Source organism: Pristiophorus japonicus, chromosome 3 (genome assembly GCF_044704955.1).
Source record: "Pristiophorus japonicus isolate sPriJap1 chromosome 3, sPriJap1.hap1, whole genome shotgun sequence".
Classification (NCBI taxonomy): domain Eukaryota; kingdom Metazoa; phylum Chordata; class Chondrichthyes; family Pristiophoridae; genus Pristiophorus; species Pristiophorus japonicus.
In genome coordinates, this window is record NC_091979.1 from 265,560,129 (window position 1) to 265,577,561 (window position 17,433).

At 44.3% G+C, this 17,433-nt stretch overlaps 1 protein-coding gene across 1 annotated transcript in view; it reads left to right on the forward strand.

Moving 5' to 3' along the window:
* Window positions 1–14,768, forward strand: part of LOC139260265 (U6 snRNA-associated Sm-like protein LSm1) — a 28,057-nt gene extending 13,289 nt beyond the window's left edge. The window contains exons 2-4 of the mRNA XM_070876655.1: window positions 609–677; window positions 8,163–8,278; window positions 11,748–14,768. Of these exons, the coding sequence (XP_070732756.1) occupies window positions 609–677; window positions 8,163–8,278; window positions 11,748–11,918 (356 nt within the window). The 3' untranslated portion in view covers window positions 11,919–14,768. The remainder of the gene's footprint in view (window positions 1–608; window positions 678–8,162; window positions 8,279–11,747) is intronic.
* The last annotated feature ends 2,665 nt before the right edge of the window (window positions 14,769–17,433 follow it).

Genomic DNA, 17,433 nt, shown 5'->3' on the forward strand with positions numbered 1-17,433 from the left:
GTCAGAACACCGGGGATAACTCCCCTGCTCTTCTTCAAAACAGTGCCATGGGATCTTTAGCGTCCACCTGAGAGAGCAGGCGGTGTCTCGGCTTAACATCTCATCCAAAATACGGGGTTAGAGTGAGTGGAGGACCATTGGAACATTTGAGTTTGAAGGTGACAAAGGCATGGATGAGGGTAGCAGCAGAAGATAGGCAGAGATGGAGGTGAGCGTGGTTACGGAGGTAGCAGTCGGCAATCTTGGTAATGGAGAAAATATGGGGTCAGAAACTCATGGGTTAATGCCTCAGTCAAGATAGCAGACGAAGGAATTTCAGACATCATGTGCTAACCTTTGCACAGTGTAATTTCAAGGCTTTGGTGTCTCTCCAATGATGGTTTATTCACAGTCTTTAGAATTTTACAGCACAGAAACTGGCCATTTGGCTCATCAAGTTTGAGTTGGTCTCTTTATCCATCTGCTTCTGTTTCTGTTGCAATCTCCCAACATTGAGAGGTCCCTTACTGTTGTTGTGGTTTAGGGAGAGAGCTTCAACAATAGTTCATGCCTATCCGTTTTCAAAAATGTTAATTATACATCTAAAATATTTATTTTCCCTTTTACAGAAAAACATTTAGTAGTACTTCGGGATGGAAGAACATTAATAGGATATTTGAGGAGTGTAGATCAATTTGGTGAGTATTGTAACTGCAGCAGAAAAGGTGTTTGATACACCATCACTTAGTAATGGAACGTTCTATAGGTCATATGGCTAAAACTCTTTTATATATATCTCCTTAGACAATTGAAGGAACATGATATTCTTGTGGTAATGATTTTGAATCAGTACAGTTATTGCCGAACTTTAGAGCAACACAAAGTTTTCAGCATTGAATTATGAAAACACCCATCACTAGAAGTATAGAATTTATTCCCCCAAGTTCGGGTTGTGTATATAATAGATTTGTTTATTCATTGAATGCAGCAACAATACAGATGGGTGTCACACTAGCAGTATCCCTTTCAGAAATCGAATAGTTGCAAAGAGGTTTGATTAAACACAATATCCAATTTAACTTTTTTAAGCATTTTGCAGGTGAAACAACCTGAAAAGAACAGCTAACTTAAGAAATTGACACGTGGTCACAGGGAGCACCAGGAGACTTGGGTTTTCAACTGCCAAGCCACTGGTTTATTATGGTCTGATATGTGCTCCAACAAATGTGGTTGAACAAAGTCAACTATTCAGCTTTTTAAGTATAAGGAGAAGAGTTACAGACAGCAGGAGAAGTAATATGTAAAACTTTACTGCTGTTATTTCTGTGCAAAACATTTGGAAGATTGAGGTTTAATCCATATTGAGAGCAAGATTAATTGTCTCTTGAACTTGCACAAATAATAACTTTTATTTTTATAGCGCCTTTAATGTAGTAAAGCATCCCAAGGCGCTTCACAACAGTGTTGCAGACAAACAGATAAATTTGACACTGAGCCACAGAAGAAATTAAGGCAGATGATCAAAAGTTTGGGAAAGAGGTAGGTTTTAACGAGCATCTTAAAGGAGGAAAAAGAGGCGTTGAGGTTTAGGGAGGGAGTTCCAGAGCTTAGGGCCCAGGCAGCTGAAGGCACGTCCACCGATGGTTGAGCAGTTATAATGAGGGATGTTCAAGAGGCCAAAAATTCAGGAGTGCAGACATCTTGTGGGATTGTGAGGCTGAAAGAGATTACAGAGATAGGGAGGGGGCAAGTCCATGGAGTGATTTGTAAACAAGGCTGATAATTTTGAAATCGAGGCGTTGTTTAACTGGGAGTCAATGTAGATCAGAAAGCACAGGGGTGATGGCTGATCTTGACTTAGTGCGGGTTAGTACATGGGCTGCTGAGTTTTGGATGACTTCAAGTTTACGTATTGTGGAATGTGGAAGGCCGGCCAGGAGTAAGTTGGAGTAGTCAAGTCTAGAGATAACAAAGGCATGAATAAGGGTTTCAGCAACAGAAGAGCTGAGGCAGGGATGGAGGTGAGCAATGTTACGGAGGTGGAAAAAGGCGGTTTTAATTATGTCGCGGATATGTGGCTGGAAACTCATTTCAGTGTCAAATATGACACCTAGGTTGCGAACAGTCTTGTCCACCCTCAGATTGATGCTAAGGAGAGGGATGGAGTCAATGGTTAGGGAACACAGTTTGTGGCAGGACCAAAGATAATGACTTCGGTCTTCCCAATATTTAATTGGAGAAAATTTCTGCTCATCCTGTACTGGATGTCGGACAAGCAATCTGACAATTTAGATACCAAGCAGGGGTGGAGAAAAGTGGTGGAGAGGTAGAGCTGGATGTCGTCTGCGTACATGTGGAAACTGACTCCGTGTTTGCGGATGATATCGCCAAGGGGCAGCATATAGATGAGAAATAAGAGGGGACCAAGGACAGATCCTTGTGGGAAAGCAGAGGTAACGATGCAGGAGTGGGAAGAGAAGCCATTGCTGGAGATTTTCTGGCTACGATTAGATAGATAAGAATGGAACCAGGCGAGTACAATCCCACCTAGCTGGACATTGGTGGAGAGGAGAGGAGTTGGAGGAGGATGGAGTGGTCTGAGTGCAGACAGGTCCAGAAGGACGAGGAGGGATAGTTTACCTTTGTCCCAGTCACAAAGGATGTTATTTGTGACTGTGATGAGAGCCGTTTTGGTACTGTGGCAGGGGCGAAAGCCAGATTGAAGGGATTCAAACATTGAATTCATGGAAAGATGATCACTGATTTGGGAGGCAACAACACTTAGCTAGCAAGCAAAGTGGGGTCAAGGGTTGGTTTTTTGAGGAGAGGAGTGATGACGGCAGATTTGAAGGAGAGGGGAACAGTACCCGAGGACAGAGAACCCTTAACAATGTCGGCTAACATGGGAGCCAGAAAAGGAAGTTGGGTGGTCAGCAGTTTAGTGAGAATAGGGTCAAGAGAGCAGCCAGTGGGTCTCATGGATAAGATGAGTTTGGAGAGATTAAGAGGGGAGGTCAAAGAGAAACTAGAATAAGATGTGAGTTTAGGACTAGGGCAGGTGGGAGTGTCAGAGGAAGTTTGGCCCTGTGGGCTAGGGGAAGGAAGGGAACTCGCAGAGGCAGCTGATCGGATGGTCTCAATCTTTGATACAAAGACGTCCATGAGCTCCTCACACTTGTTGGAGGTGAATGTGGTGGAGACAGGGGAGAGGGGTTTAAGGAGACAGTTAGCTGTAGAGAATAGTAGCCGGGGGTTATATTTGCAAACCAGAATGATCCTGGAATTTTAGCAGTTTTTGTAGACAAAAGTAAGAACCGATAATGTTTTATGCACATCGCCCAAGTAGGCCTTGTAGAGCACTGAAGTTCACGACTGGAAAGTAAAGCTGAGCTTTTTTCAGTAGTCTCACTCAAGCAATTATAGCCATCTTCATGACTTAGCTCTTCAAAAGTTGCTCATATGTGATTAACAGGCAGAGAGCGTACTGCCCTTGTCGAATTCAGATGAGTGAGAAATATTTTGGTCCAACTTTCTCAGCAACTTTTCCCACCTGGTTTTTTTGGACCCTGAATATAACCCTCAATTTCTCCACCCCCTGCCCAATTCTGTCTGTATCTGCTTAGAGTACCTCAAGTCGCTTCATGTTTTTCAGCAGGGGAGTTCGCTACTCTATAGAGGAATATTGCTGTCAGTAAAAATAAATTTTTTTTGATGACATGCTCCATATTAAAATTGAAAAACAAAATGGAGTCAAGCAGACTTCCCTGAGGGTTCTCTGTGTGTCGGTGTTCTGAAGAGAGGTCCAGTGTTCTTCTGGCTTGTAGCATTGCTTTCATCATTTGAGGAAGTTGCACAATAGTTCAACAGTTTGTAACATACTCTGCAAGATTTGAGAATCGCTTCATTTCTAGGTTATGAAATTGAGAATGCTACCAGTTGACTTGCTTTGAAACCAAATTATTAAGGAGCTAGCAGGTTGTTCAGAAATAGTTTCTAATGCACTCTGATTTTGACACAATCTGTGCAATAGAGATGGTGATCTGTAGCTGTGTGGGGTTTATTGGCATGATGTTTATTGCTTTCCATTCAAACTTGGTTGTAAAAGTAGTTAAAAGAAATGAGTAATTGGAGTTTGAGGAACCAGATCATTATTTAGCGTATCGAGTTGACTTTCAGACGGAAAGTTTATACTGAGCTGTGACTTCAGCTGACCTTTCAGCAAATGTCAAAATCTTACATGTACAGAAGAATGGTATGTGACTGAATCCCTCTCAAGAAGAGATATAGTGGGCTTAGACCTAGGTTGCATACAAGTTGACCATGTAACACGAGCCACTGTAGTTCATCTGAGAATCGCGCATTTTCAAGTTGACCTTGGATTTTACCTCGGGATTTAACACAAATTTGCTTATTTTGTCCTCTTGGTCGCCTATTCTTCCCCATCTATCAATATAATGCTCCTTTAAACAGTGAGGACTAAAAGTTCAGTATAGCCGGTTTAAGGCGGTGACACCGCCTGGTCGCTAACTTTAGCGCCGGGCGATGTTTACCGGCTCCAACTGGGATATTCACTTTTCGCGCCACAAGAGGGGAGTTGAGCGCTAAGGGAAGCGTTCTATACTCCTCAAGGCACTAACCCTGATTCCTGGGGCGCTATCGTGGGAGCGCTGCTGAAGTTCTGGCGCTAGGAAACCGGCATCCTAACGCCTAAAGGGGAGCCCAGTTGGATCACCCGAAAAGTTAAAGAAAAGCCAAGGCAGCTAAACAACAGTATGCAGCATCTAGGAGAGATGCATCAATAGAAAAATAAATCACTTGCTCCCCCTCGGACATAGCGCCTCAGCAGCTTCTCCGTGACGCCTGTTTTCCCTGTCGGAAGTAGCACCAGGCGCTACGGGAGGCGAAAGCGGTCAAGTCTGTGACCATGGCGCTACGGGGACATTGCACACTCATTGACATCACCAAGTGGGTGGTGCTAGAGAGCGCAACGCTAACTGTTAGCGCCGCCTTAAACCCCCACTGAAGTTCGCGGGAGGCACTGACAGTGCTGCGCCCAGGCGGTAAGCGCTTAGCGGCCCTCTCGGGTGCCAAGAGGTGGCACTAAGCACATTAATTTTTAGCCCTGAGTGTTTAAATAACACTGTGTAATTCAATTATATATGACTAATACAAGTATTTGGGGAGGAGGTACATTCTCTCAATGTACTTTTCCTTTTGGGACAAAAGCACCACTGGTTAAGTAAGGTATGGCTCATGGTTTTCTGGAATCTTAGATCTAGTAGAAACATTGGGGCCAAGTTTCGGCCTGAGTTGCTCCTGTTTTTTTGGAGCAACTGGTTTAGAATGGAGTATCTTAGAAATTTGAATTCTCGGCATTTAGTTTGCTCCAGTTCTAGTCAGTTAGAACAGTTTCAGTTTGGAACAGATTTTTTTTTTCAAAAGTGGGCGTGTCCGGCCACTTACGCCCGTTTTGAAAGTTTAGGCAGTGAAAACTTACTCCAAACTAACTTAGAATGGAGTAAGTGTAGATTTTTGTAAGTTCAGAAAAACCTTGTCTACCCTTAGAAAATCAGGCGTAGATTACAAATCAGGCGTAGGGAATGGTGGGGGGGGGGGGTTTAAAGGGAAGTTTACAAACATTAAACACTTCAGTTTTACAAATAAAGAGCCATCATCAATAATAAATGATAAATACATAAATAAATCAACCAATAAATCAATCAAAAAAATTAATTAAAAATAAAAAAATTAAAAAAATCAATAAATAAAACATTTTCTACTTACCGACTTCAGCACCGGGAGTCCTCCAACAGCGTGCTGGGAGGGGCCCACCCAGTGTGTCTCTGTCAGTATCTCTATCTCTCTGTCTGTCTATGTGTGTCTCTCTCACTCTCTGTCTGTCATTGTCTGTGTTTCTGACAGGGAGGGGAGAAGGGGGGGAGGGAGGGGAGAAGGGGGAGAAGGGGGGGAGGGGGGAGGGGGGAGAAGGGAGGGAGGGAGGGGGAGACGGGAGGGAGGGAGGGGGAGGCTGAACGGGCCAGGCCAGGCCCAAGACTTCGGGTGGGGCCCGCCCCCAGCACCGGAGTTAAAGGTAGGTGTCCGGGGGTCAGGTCGGGTCCAGTCCGGGGTGGGGGAGCGGGAGTCTGGTCGGGTCCGGGAACGGAGTGGGAGTCGGGTCGAGTCCGGGGCTGGGGAGCGGGAGTCGAATCGGGTTGGGTCCCGGGAGGGAGCGGGAGTCGGGTCGGGGGCAGGGGGGGGGGGGGTGAGTCGAGTCGGGTTTGTGGGGGGGGAGTCGAGTCGGGTTGGGGGGGGGGTGCGGGGAGTCGAGTCGGGTCAGGGGGGGGGGTGGGCAGGGAGTCGAGTCGGGTCGGGGGTGGGGGGGGGGGCGCGGGGAGTCGAGTCGGGTCTGGGGTGAGGGAGTCGAGTCGGGTCCGGGGGGGGGAAGGTGAGTCGAGTCGGGTCCAGGGGGGAGAGTCGGGTCGGGTGCGGGGGAGGGGAGGGGACAGTTTTGAGTGAGCCAGCTGAAGGGAGGAAGCAGGAGCTGGGCTTGGGAGGTGCAGCCTGATCCACGCCGCCCAGTGAGCCCATTCGGCCAGGGCTAGGGGCTGCGTGTTTCAGGCCCCTCCCACAGTTTTGGCCGCCTGGAGCTACTGCACATGCGCGGCCACTGTCGCGCGCCTGTGCAGAGGTCCCGGCACTGTTTTCAGCGCAGGGACCTGGCTCAGCCACCCACAGCTCATGCTGCGCTGCGTCCAGCTCCAGAGGACCTGCAGGGCGCCGGAGAATCTGTAAGTAATTTTTAGGCGCACTTTCGGGAGCGAAAAACGGGCGTCCAGATCAGGGCTGCGCCGTTGTAGGCGCAGCCCGAAACTTGGGCCCATTGCAACGGTTCTGATAAGTTTCAATGGTTAGATAACTTTTCAGGAGTAAAATATGTTTTTGTTTCATACAACTCTGATTATAAAAGCAGAAGGAAAAGTAAATCATTTATTAATTTTGGATATATTATAAAAGTTCAAAACATCTCAGTGTAAAGTGCTGTGTGATATATCAAATAGCCCCTGTGATGTAAATGAATGAAGCTAATCCTAGTAACATTTTCATCCTAACAGATTTAAGTTAGTATTGTTGTCCTCTGGTCTATCTATTATGATTGAGATTCTTAATTTGCATCTCACCATGTGATCTTTAAATAGAACATTTTTAAATAAAACATTTTAAGAGGATCATGAGGTAAGACAGATTGGTCCTGCTCTGGAATTGCAGTGCAATTGTAACTTGATAACCATCCAGTGATTTTCTTCATGTATTATTTATAGGGGCTGAAATTCAGCCTCCCAAGAGTGCTTCTTACTGCTGGAAAGTGGCGGCCACACAGCGGAGTCGAATGGCCGCCGTTCGCAAAATTCTCCCAGGTGCTTTTTCCAGCTGTCCCCACTTCTGCATCGCTGCTGCCGACCCCACCTAAGTGCGTCATCAAAGCGCACACCTCCGATCTCCCGCACCTCAAGCTAAATTCAGGGGGGAAAATCTTCGGGCCGCCATGCGGTGCCCCCGACAGTTTTTTCAGCCAGTGCACTGTATTTGCAGTGTGTGCGACATGGCTGTGCGGCGGCCATTCAAGGGAAGGGCACACTGCTGCGGCTACCATTTTATTTTTTTTTGTCGGCCGACTGCCAGGTCGGCCAGACAATTAAGCCCCCGGGTTCGGCCGTATCACCCCCTTCTTGGGTGCCAGGCCGCTGGCCCGGCCAAAATCCTCCCTGGTGGCCCAGTGGACCTAACTAAAATAATCGCAAAGCTCGCAGCAGCTCTCCCCTTTAAGTGAAGGGGAGAGACGTGGTGACACAAGCGTCGTGACGTTATCAGTGCTACGCTGATGATCGACAGCGGCGGAGACTCTGTCCGTCCTCCACTTCCACCCCTCTTGTGATCGATCTTCTGCTCTCCACCCCACCTCCGCCCCCATTATAACCAACTTCCGGTCCACTCGGGAAAAAATGACAGAGCTGAGTTTCGCGCAAGAGGTCACCTCATCCACCGCGGCAGAGAAAACACAGCAAAAGCGGTAGTTGCGGCCCGTTTCGGGCGGCGGTGAATTTCAGCCCCATAATCTCTTATGAATAGAGTCTTTGCTCGACAGTAAAGCAATCATGCTTATTTCCCCCTTTATTGTGTTGCAGCTAATTTGGTTCTTCATCGGACAGTGGAACGAATCCATGTAGGAAGGAAATATGGTGACATTCCCAGAGGGATTTTCGTTGTCCGCGGAGAAAATGTGGTGCTTCTGGGGGAAATAGTAAGTTTACTTAATCCTTACTTTCTTACTTCATTCTTTTTGAACCAGTATCAATAACTGCATTACCTGAAGAATTGGGAAATAACTAGTTTTAGGAAATGAAGCTGGCCAGGTAGCAAGGGTATCAATGGGAGAGCATTTTGATGGTAGTGATCATAATTCAGTTAGATTTAGGGTAGTTATGGAAAAGAACAAAGATAGACCAGGAATAAAAGTTCTCAATTGGGGGAAAGCAAATTTGACCAAACTGTGATTTAGCCAAAGTGGACTGGAAACAGCTACTTGAAGGTAAATCAGTATCAGAGCAGTGGGAGGCATTCAAGGAGGAGACCCTGAGGGCTCAGAGCAAATATGTTCCCTTAAAGAAATCTACAGCCCCCTGGATGTCAAGGGGCATACAGGGTAGGATAAAGAAAAAAAGGAAGACTTGTGACAAATACTGAGGATTCAGTATTGCAGAAACCCTGGAGGAGTATAGGAAGTGCAGGGGTGAAATTAAAAAGGAAATTAGGAAAGTAAAGAGAGGGCATGAAAAAATTTTGGCAAGTAAAATCAAGAAAAACCCAAAGATGTTTTATAAATACATTAAGAGCAAGAGGGTAACTAAAAAGAGACCATAAAGGTAATCTGTGTGTGGAGGCGGAAGACATGGGTATGGTTCTTAATGAATACTTTGCGCCTGTTTTCACAAAAGAGAGGGGCAATGCAGACACTGCAATCAGGGAGGAGGAGTGTGAAATATCAGATTAAATAACCATAGTGAGAGAGGTGTTTAGCATTTTTGAAAGTGGATAAATCCCCAGGCCCGGATGAAATGTATCCCAGGCTGTTAAGAGAAGTTAGAGAGGAAATAGCAGAGGCTCTGGCCATCATTTTCTAATCCTCTCTGGCTTCAGGTATGATGCCAGAGGACTGGAGGACTGCTAACGTTGTACTTTTGTTTAAAAAGGGAGAAAGGGGTAGGCCGAGTAATTACAGGCCAGCCTAACCTCGGTGGTGGGAAAATTATTGGAGAAAATTCTGAGGGACAGGATAAATCTTCATTTAGAAAGACACGGATTAATCAAGGACAGTCAGCATGGATTTGTTAAGTGAAGGTCGTGTCTGACTAACTTGATTGACTTTTTTGAGGCGGTAACAAGGAGGATCGATGAGGGTAGTGCATTTGATACAGTATATATGGATTTTAGCAAGGCTTTTGACAAGGCCTCACATGGCACACTGGTCAAGAAAGTAAAAGTCCATGGGATCAGTGGCAATTTGGATCCAAAATTGGCTCAGAGGCAGAAAGCAAAAGGGTAATGGTTGATGGGTGTCTTTGTGACTGGAAAGCTATTTCCAGTGGGGTTCCGCAGGGCCCAGTACTAGATCCCTTGCTTTTTGTGATATACATCAATGATCTAGACTTGAATATAGGGGGTATGATTCAGAAGTTTGCAGATGATACAAAAATTGGTTGTATGGTTGATAATGAAGAAGAAAGCTGTAGACTGCAGGAAAATATCAATGCACTGGTCAGGTGAGCAAAACAGTGGAAAATGGTATTCAGTCCGGAGAAGTGTGAGGTTATGCATTTGAGGAGGGCTAACCAGGCAAGGGAATACAAATTGGGCCAAATTTCCCCAACCCCTTTTTCCAGCGCACTCTCCCGAGATGCGGCGACTTTGTGCACTCAAAATGTCGCCATAAAACTTACCAAGAATTCTGGCCGCTCTGCTCTGTGTCCCGGGTCCTGGCGCGGCGTTTCTCGTCGAGTGGGGGGGGGGGCGGAGCTACAGCCCTGCGCCAAAAACAGTGCCTGCAGCTGCGCGCATGAGCAGTGGAGACATGCGCAGTAGCTCCTTGCCCTCCCGATGCTCGCCGCTCCTATCCCTGGCCGAAGGTATCTCAGCACGGCTGCGGTAAGGGTGTGTAGATATGGCCTCAGAGTCACTGTGTTCCTGCCCCCGATCACAATCCAGTGAAATCTGTTGGAATCGCATACGTGTCATCGTCAAGCAACAATGGGATCAGGCACAGCTGTGATGCCTCACCGCGACTGAACAGCCTGCTGATACTCACTTACACAGGAATAATTGGTGATTGGGCAAGGGGTGTCTGTGCAAAGCAAAGAACCAAAAGCCTCCAGAGATTATAGCAGGAGTGACATGTCTGTCAGACAGGTTCCCACGGAGTTCATGGAATCCTGTTGTTTAGAAGCACCAGCAGCCATAGTGAATCGCTTAGCAGAGTGTGCACAGTTGCATACACAAGGTGATTAAGTTGTATTATTTATTTATTTATTTATTTATTATTGATGGTTTTTATGCTTCTTTAATGTTGTTGTGAAGGTGTTTAGTGCTTTGCAAGATCCTCTGTGCTTCCCTTCTCCCCCCCCACCCTCCATCTCTGGCTACCTGCGCTGATTTCTTAACTCTCCGCAAAGGTTTTCTGTGCAGCCACAAGTGGCCTTTTGAAAAAAAATTCCTAACTAACTCACTTACGCTGGCGCAAATTAAATGTGCAGAATGGGGAGTTTTAAGATACTCCAGAAAAATCAAGTTGCTCCAAAAAAAAAACAGAGCAACTCCTGGGGAAATTTGGGCCCACTAAGTGGCAGGACACTGAGAAGTGTAGAGGAACACAGGGACCTTGGAGTGCATGTCCACAGATCCCTGAAGGTAGCAGGCCAGGTAGATTGGGTGGTTAAGAAGGCATACGTAATACTTGCCTTTATTAGCCAAGGCATAGACTGCAAGAGCAGAGAGTTTATGCTTGAACTGTATAAAACACTGGTTAGGCCACAGCACTGCATGCAGTCTGGTCACCACATTACAGGAAAGATGTGATTGCGCTCAAGAGGGTACAGAGGAGATTTACCAGGATGTTGCCTGGACAGGAGAATTTTAGCTATGAGGAAAGATTGGACAGGTTGGGTTTGTTTTCTTTGGAACAGAGGAGGCTGAGGGGAGACCTTATTGAGTTGTATAAAATTATGAGGGGCCTAGATAGAGTGGATAGAAAGGACATATTCCCTTAGCAGAGGGGTCAATAACCAGGGGGCGTAGATTTAAAGTAAGAGGTTTAGATGGAATTTGAAGGAAAATCTTTTCGCCCAGAAGGTGATGGGGGTCTGGAACTCACTGCCTGAAAGGGTGGTAGAGGCAGAAACACCTGCCTAGGATGTGCATGTGAAGTGTCGTAACCGACAAGGCAACGGACCAAGAGCTAGAAAGTGGGATTAGGCTGGATAGCTCTTTGTCGGCTGGTGCGGACACGATGGGCCGAAATGGCCTCCTTCTATGTTGTAAATTTCTATGATTCTATGAACTTCAGATGCAGATTCAGTGTTGCACAACTTAATTAGTCATTATGAGATTGAGATCATGCCACACTTTTCTTCTACTTCACTTGGTAAGGTAATTGTCTGGCTGTGATTAAATGTGCTACTGTGCTTGAGTTCCTCTAATGACTGATTTTACCCTTGCAGGATCTGGAAAGGGAGACTGATACTCCCTTACAGAAAGTGTCTATTGAGGAGATTCTGGAAGCTCAAAGAGTTCAGCAACATGATAAACAAGAAGCAGAAAAGGCAAAAAGTGAAGCGTTAAAAGAACGAGGATTATCTATCCCTCGTACAGATACTCTTGACGAATACTAAAAAAAGGTCATTTTTAAGTGTACAATACCAGACTTTGACACACCACCTTTTTTAAGTGACTGGAATTACTAGGTTTCCCTGCTGAAATGGGATAAATTGTATCTATAAAATGAATGAACCGCATATATGAAAAAAAGTTTTTAAAAGTATTTTACAATAGTGATTGTGGTCTAGCTATGCTTTTTAAAGACAAAGCACCAGAAAGAATGCATTGAGTTAATTACTGGCTCTCAGAGTCCACTCTATCGGCCTGAAAATGTAACAATCAAAGATCTTCACCATACTGAAGCTTTAGCTGCAAGTGATGGGTTCCCCATTCAGCGAAAGGATGGGGCATACTTGCATTATTTGTAGGTAGGTTTTCTTACATAGATGAAATTGCTGTGTATTTACCAAAATAAAAATTTTCTTGCAGGGTGGTAAGTTAAAACTTTATCATTTATTTGTTGATAACTTACATGGTTTCAACTCATCCCTTTGCAATTTGTGGGACCCTGTGCACAGATCAGCTGCCTTGTTTGCATGTAAAAATAATTCATTGATTGCGAAGTGCTTTGGGACATCTTGAAGGCTGCGAAAAGTGATTCAATGCAAGTTTTTTCTTAATAAACTAAAATGTAGTAATCTCTCAGTATATTGGGCTCAATTTTCCCCAAAGTTGATTTTTGGCGTACTTGAAGAGTTACGCCCGTTTTTTTAGGGCCCAAGTACGGCAAAGAAAAATCATCCAAGTTTCCCCGTTTGAATTCTTCATTTTGGCGCCGCCTAGCCTGTCGTTTAATTTTGGGGATGGAGCCTAAGATCTGCGCCAAAAAGATCAGGTTGCCACGGTAACCAGGGGCACACTGCGGGCTGAGGCTGGAAAGTGACACATACAACAGCCAGCTCTTAGCAACCTACAGAAGCACATTATGCATTGCAGCAACTTACCTCCATTAAATTATTAAAGTGCTAATGACAAAAGTCTATCTCCCTCTCCCCCCGCCACCCCCCTGCAGATACTGGTCCCAGTTCCCGCTCTTATCCCAGGCCGAATGCCGTCCCGGTCCCTGCTCTATCCCAGGCCGAATGGCCTCCCGATGCCGGTCCCGGCTCCTATCCCTGGCCGAATGGCCTCCCGGTCCCTGCTCCTAACCCAGGCTGAAAGGTTTCCTTCCCCCTCTCCCACTCTCTCTCCCTTCTCTGCTGCTGCTATCCTGGCCCTGGAAGTGTTCCTGCTGCGCTGACTTGCTTACCTGCGCTGATTTTCTTAACTCCTCAGAAGGTTTTTCCACATCGGCCACATACGCCGTCCTAAGAAACATTGGAGTAAATCGGAGCTGTCCAAACTTGCTTAAATGGCCAGAATTGTCGCAGGTGGCAGCTTACGCCCCCATGACACAAAAAAAACTAACCTTAAAAAAAAATCGGAACTGAATTACGCTGATGCACAATCTTGTGGAAACTTTGTTTTTTTATCTTAGGCCCAAAACGGCACGCGCCAAAAAAACACTGCAAATCACTGGGGAAAATTGAGCCCAATATTTGCTGATTATACTCTCATCTATGACATAATTTGCACTGTTCCTGGCTACTTGCTAATGGGGAAATGTTCCTTTACATAGAAAAATTGTATTACTTCCAATAGTAACACTCTAGAGGGTCAGCCTTTTTGGTGTAGTTTTTTGAAGATGGACAGTTTCGTTATCTATCATATTTTTCATTTACTGCATTAGTTGCAAACTGAACAACCATTAAATGAGTTTGCAGAAACCAATCAAAGGTTATTTTGTTATATCTTAGTTCGGCATTAGTATTTACTTCACAATATTTTTAAACTGACTTAATGGTGAAGGAATGCCTTCTGTACAGTTGACATACAATATATATTGCTCCATAAATAATGTATATTGCTCCAGGAGTAGCACCAGGCATACCTTAGAATGAGGTACTAACATTGAAGTTACTACAGAAGTACTGTATTTGCTTGGTCCAACTTTGGAGAGATTGTAGAAGCACATGTGTAAAATATATGACTGGTTCAAATGATAAGGGGGTACTATTGTATATTTGGGTTACACTATCATACAGGTAGATATAGGGCAGTGTAAGCCCATTAGAGCCTCAGTAACAAAGACAGGAAGCAATGCAAATGGAAAGAAGAGTGGGAACAAGAATAATGCAGAAAGGGAGGGAATAATGCAAATTTGAGTTAGAAGGAGATACAGTAGCAGTGTGAGGCCAAAGAAGAGAGGCTGCTCCAGAATGAAGACAAAGAGGGAGATAAGAATCATCATGCCCTGGAAATGGCAGAGAAATGCGCAGCAGCAGCAAGTCTGGTAAATGGTGTCCCAGAACTCTGGGATTACCATTTCATTAAATCTTATTCCAAATTTTAAAGCATCGACGATATTGATAGTTTTATTCCGACATTTAAATTGCTAGCTGGTCACCACAAAATAGAATGGGCCATCCGACTCGCAATGTAATTAAGCAGAAAAGAGCTTGCGGCATTTTCTCATTGTAAAATGGTAACATCTTAGATCTTATAATTTACATTTGAAGCATACAGGCAGAAATGTAAGAAACTGCCCACCCGGCCGAAATAGAGTGAGATATGAATAGAGTGAGATAAAATACAGGCAGACATTCAGATTTTTAAAGCGAAAGCTGTGAAGGCTTTCACTAAGAATATGGTTAGAAAAGCTGTAGCACAGTTTTAAGTTCAGTAAGATGACGCACTACTGTGAGAAACATGGCTTGTTCTTTATTTTGTATTATTATGCAAGGATATGTTGTACTGATTGCGTTAAATGTACCTGATCATAACTGCTCTCTGTATTCATCAATAAAGCTGCCTCAATATTCGTATCTGGCCTTATCTCATCAAGTGTTTGCCTTCGGAGAGATGAAAGAAACACATCTGAAAGATGTGACTATCCAGTTCAAAGCATTATTATGCCCCTGGGCCACACTATCATACAAGTAGACACCGGGTATTGCGACTCAACTCCCATAAAAGTAAAACAAGCAGATCGTTTAACTGATGTCACCAAAGCCAAGAAAGTATCTAAGCCAAGACCCGAATTTGTAACTTTGAGAAATGATAGTGCTAAGGAATAAAACACTTGTAATTTCAGACATTCATTGTCAGTTCGACCACCCTCTGCTCGGGTATAGTGCAGCTAGATGCAGAATAATGTTCCCTCTGTTCTGAGCCGATGATGATCCTCAGCCCCAGACTCAGAAGAGGACCTTTTCCAGGACCAGTGTGGATTTGTTCGCCTTTCCCACACCAATGTGTGAGTGACATTTCTAATTCATGTAGAACTTTGTGCTTTCGGTCCATCCCCACTCGGAACTGGATTGAGACTGCTCAAATCAATTTCACATAGGACCATTCCAGCCAGCAGGAGACTTTCAATCCCATCGGTTGGGCTGCATTTGAACTCAATTCCCTGATGTGCAAGGCCAGAGTTTGTTAAGAGTAATTTCAGATCCTAAATCTGCTGTAGGTTAGAGAATAAGTAATCTCTTAATCGAATAACAGAACATAAAGAGGGAGTGGAGATTGAAGGAAATTAATTTTGCAGCTGGAGTTACTGGCAGTGAACATAATAGAATATGTCAGCTATACTCGAGCCTCCTTGAATGCTTTGTATAGTAGTGCACTCTTTCAATATAGTTTGTGTGCTGTCACATTAACCAAGCATATGTAAACAAAATCCAGGATAGAAACAACAATACCATGGTAACCTAATATTTATAAAGTAAATTGATTCAGTTTGTATATGAAAATGTCTAATTAGCATTATCTGTTGTGTTGTCCTGAGTGTTCTAAACCCATGGGAACTAAAAAAAAATTGAGTTATTAATGAAAGTGCAAGAATCTTGGCTCCTATACTTTGACCCATTACACAGGCAATGTTAAACCCATGACCATGTGGAAATATGGCATATTTGCATATGTAAAGATGCAAAGTTAAAATGCAAAGTATTCAGTGTCATAGAAATGTTGAAGTAATGGATTAAGGTGTTGATATAATAAGACTATTTGTGTACTCTATCAAGGATATTTATAATTGAACATATGATTAGATGTGGTTAGCTGAGTTATGGCAGGCAAAGCCATAGATAATTGAGTATTAAACCAGTTCTATGCCAATATAAAATGGGATACAATACAGCTGGGGAATTGATGAGTTACTACACAATCAATGCAGGTACAGGTAAATTATATGCATTTTGCAATAAATGTTTTTTTTCTTTAATTGGGTAGCATAACATCAAGGTACAACCTGGAGGAACCAGGACAGATGGTTGCTGGAAACATTGAGTAACTTAGGCAAATAATGCTAAGGTACATATAGACAAGGTACAGCTTTCCCATAGTCATTGTGTGTTCCAGCTACCCTGATTCAGCAAATGATGGTTAACTACATTTAGACTTCTGTTTAAGAGAGCATTCAACAAATAGGAGAAGTGGCCACACCACAAATACTCAGGAGTGATGAAGAATGTTGTAGATGAGATGAAACTGGAGCTGGAGCTGCTTGCATTCCTGGTATAAATATGGCAAACGTACAAACAGCTCCTGTGGCGCTGTATTAAGCGCATCTCTTCAAAACTGAGATAGGATACTTCGGCATGGAGTAGGCCATCCTCATTAACTCCTTGGGTCTGCATTAGGGATGCCAACCCTCCAGGATTGCCCTGGAGTCTCCAGGAATTGAAGGTCAATCTCTTGGGCACTGCTGCAGAAAAATCACTGGGGCATTTTTATTATGGTCTGGTTTTTTCTGATGTTCTTTGAGCACTTTTGTTTATTAGTTATAGAACTATTGGAAATGGAGGGAAAAAAGCTGTTTGATTATCATCATCATAGGCAGTCCCTCGAAATGAGGATGACTTTATTCCACACCAAAAAAAGATGAGTTCACAGGTGTTTCAATGAAGGACCTAATATTCCACGTCCTGAACTACATCCTGAAGGGTGGAAGATGCCTGTGCGTGGATTTTTTTTTAAACATGTGGTGGTCGTTGCACACCAGCCATCACATGGGCTTGATAGAGCTTGGTCTTGGTCCAGTGACAAGGATTAATCAAGACTGGAGACTGTTTGATTATACATGGCTGTTGGAGGTGGGAAGTCTTGTGCTGAAACTTCCAGGAATACATCCAATGAGAGTTGGCAACCTTAATCTGCATTGTTTTGGAGAAAGATTTTTTTTGCAGTCAACTAAACAGAACTACCGTGTAATTTACCACTTTCCAATATATTGGCCCTGAATTCGCGGTCGGCAGATTAGCTAAGGAGCACGCCTACGGCATCTCAACAAAATCTGCACTTACCTCGTGCGAACCCCCCTTTGTGAAATTACTGTCAAACGGTGCAGAATTGTGCACAGCGCAGTAGCCTGCGGAGCACTGGGCACATCGCTATGCGTATGCGAACCTGGGATCATGTGGGGCGATGCTCCTTTACCTTCCTGACTCTTAGCTAATCAGGAAACAGAAAAGACTGCTAAAACAGATT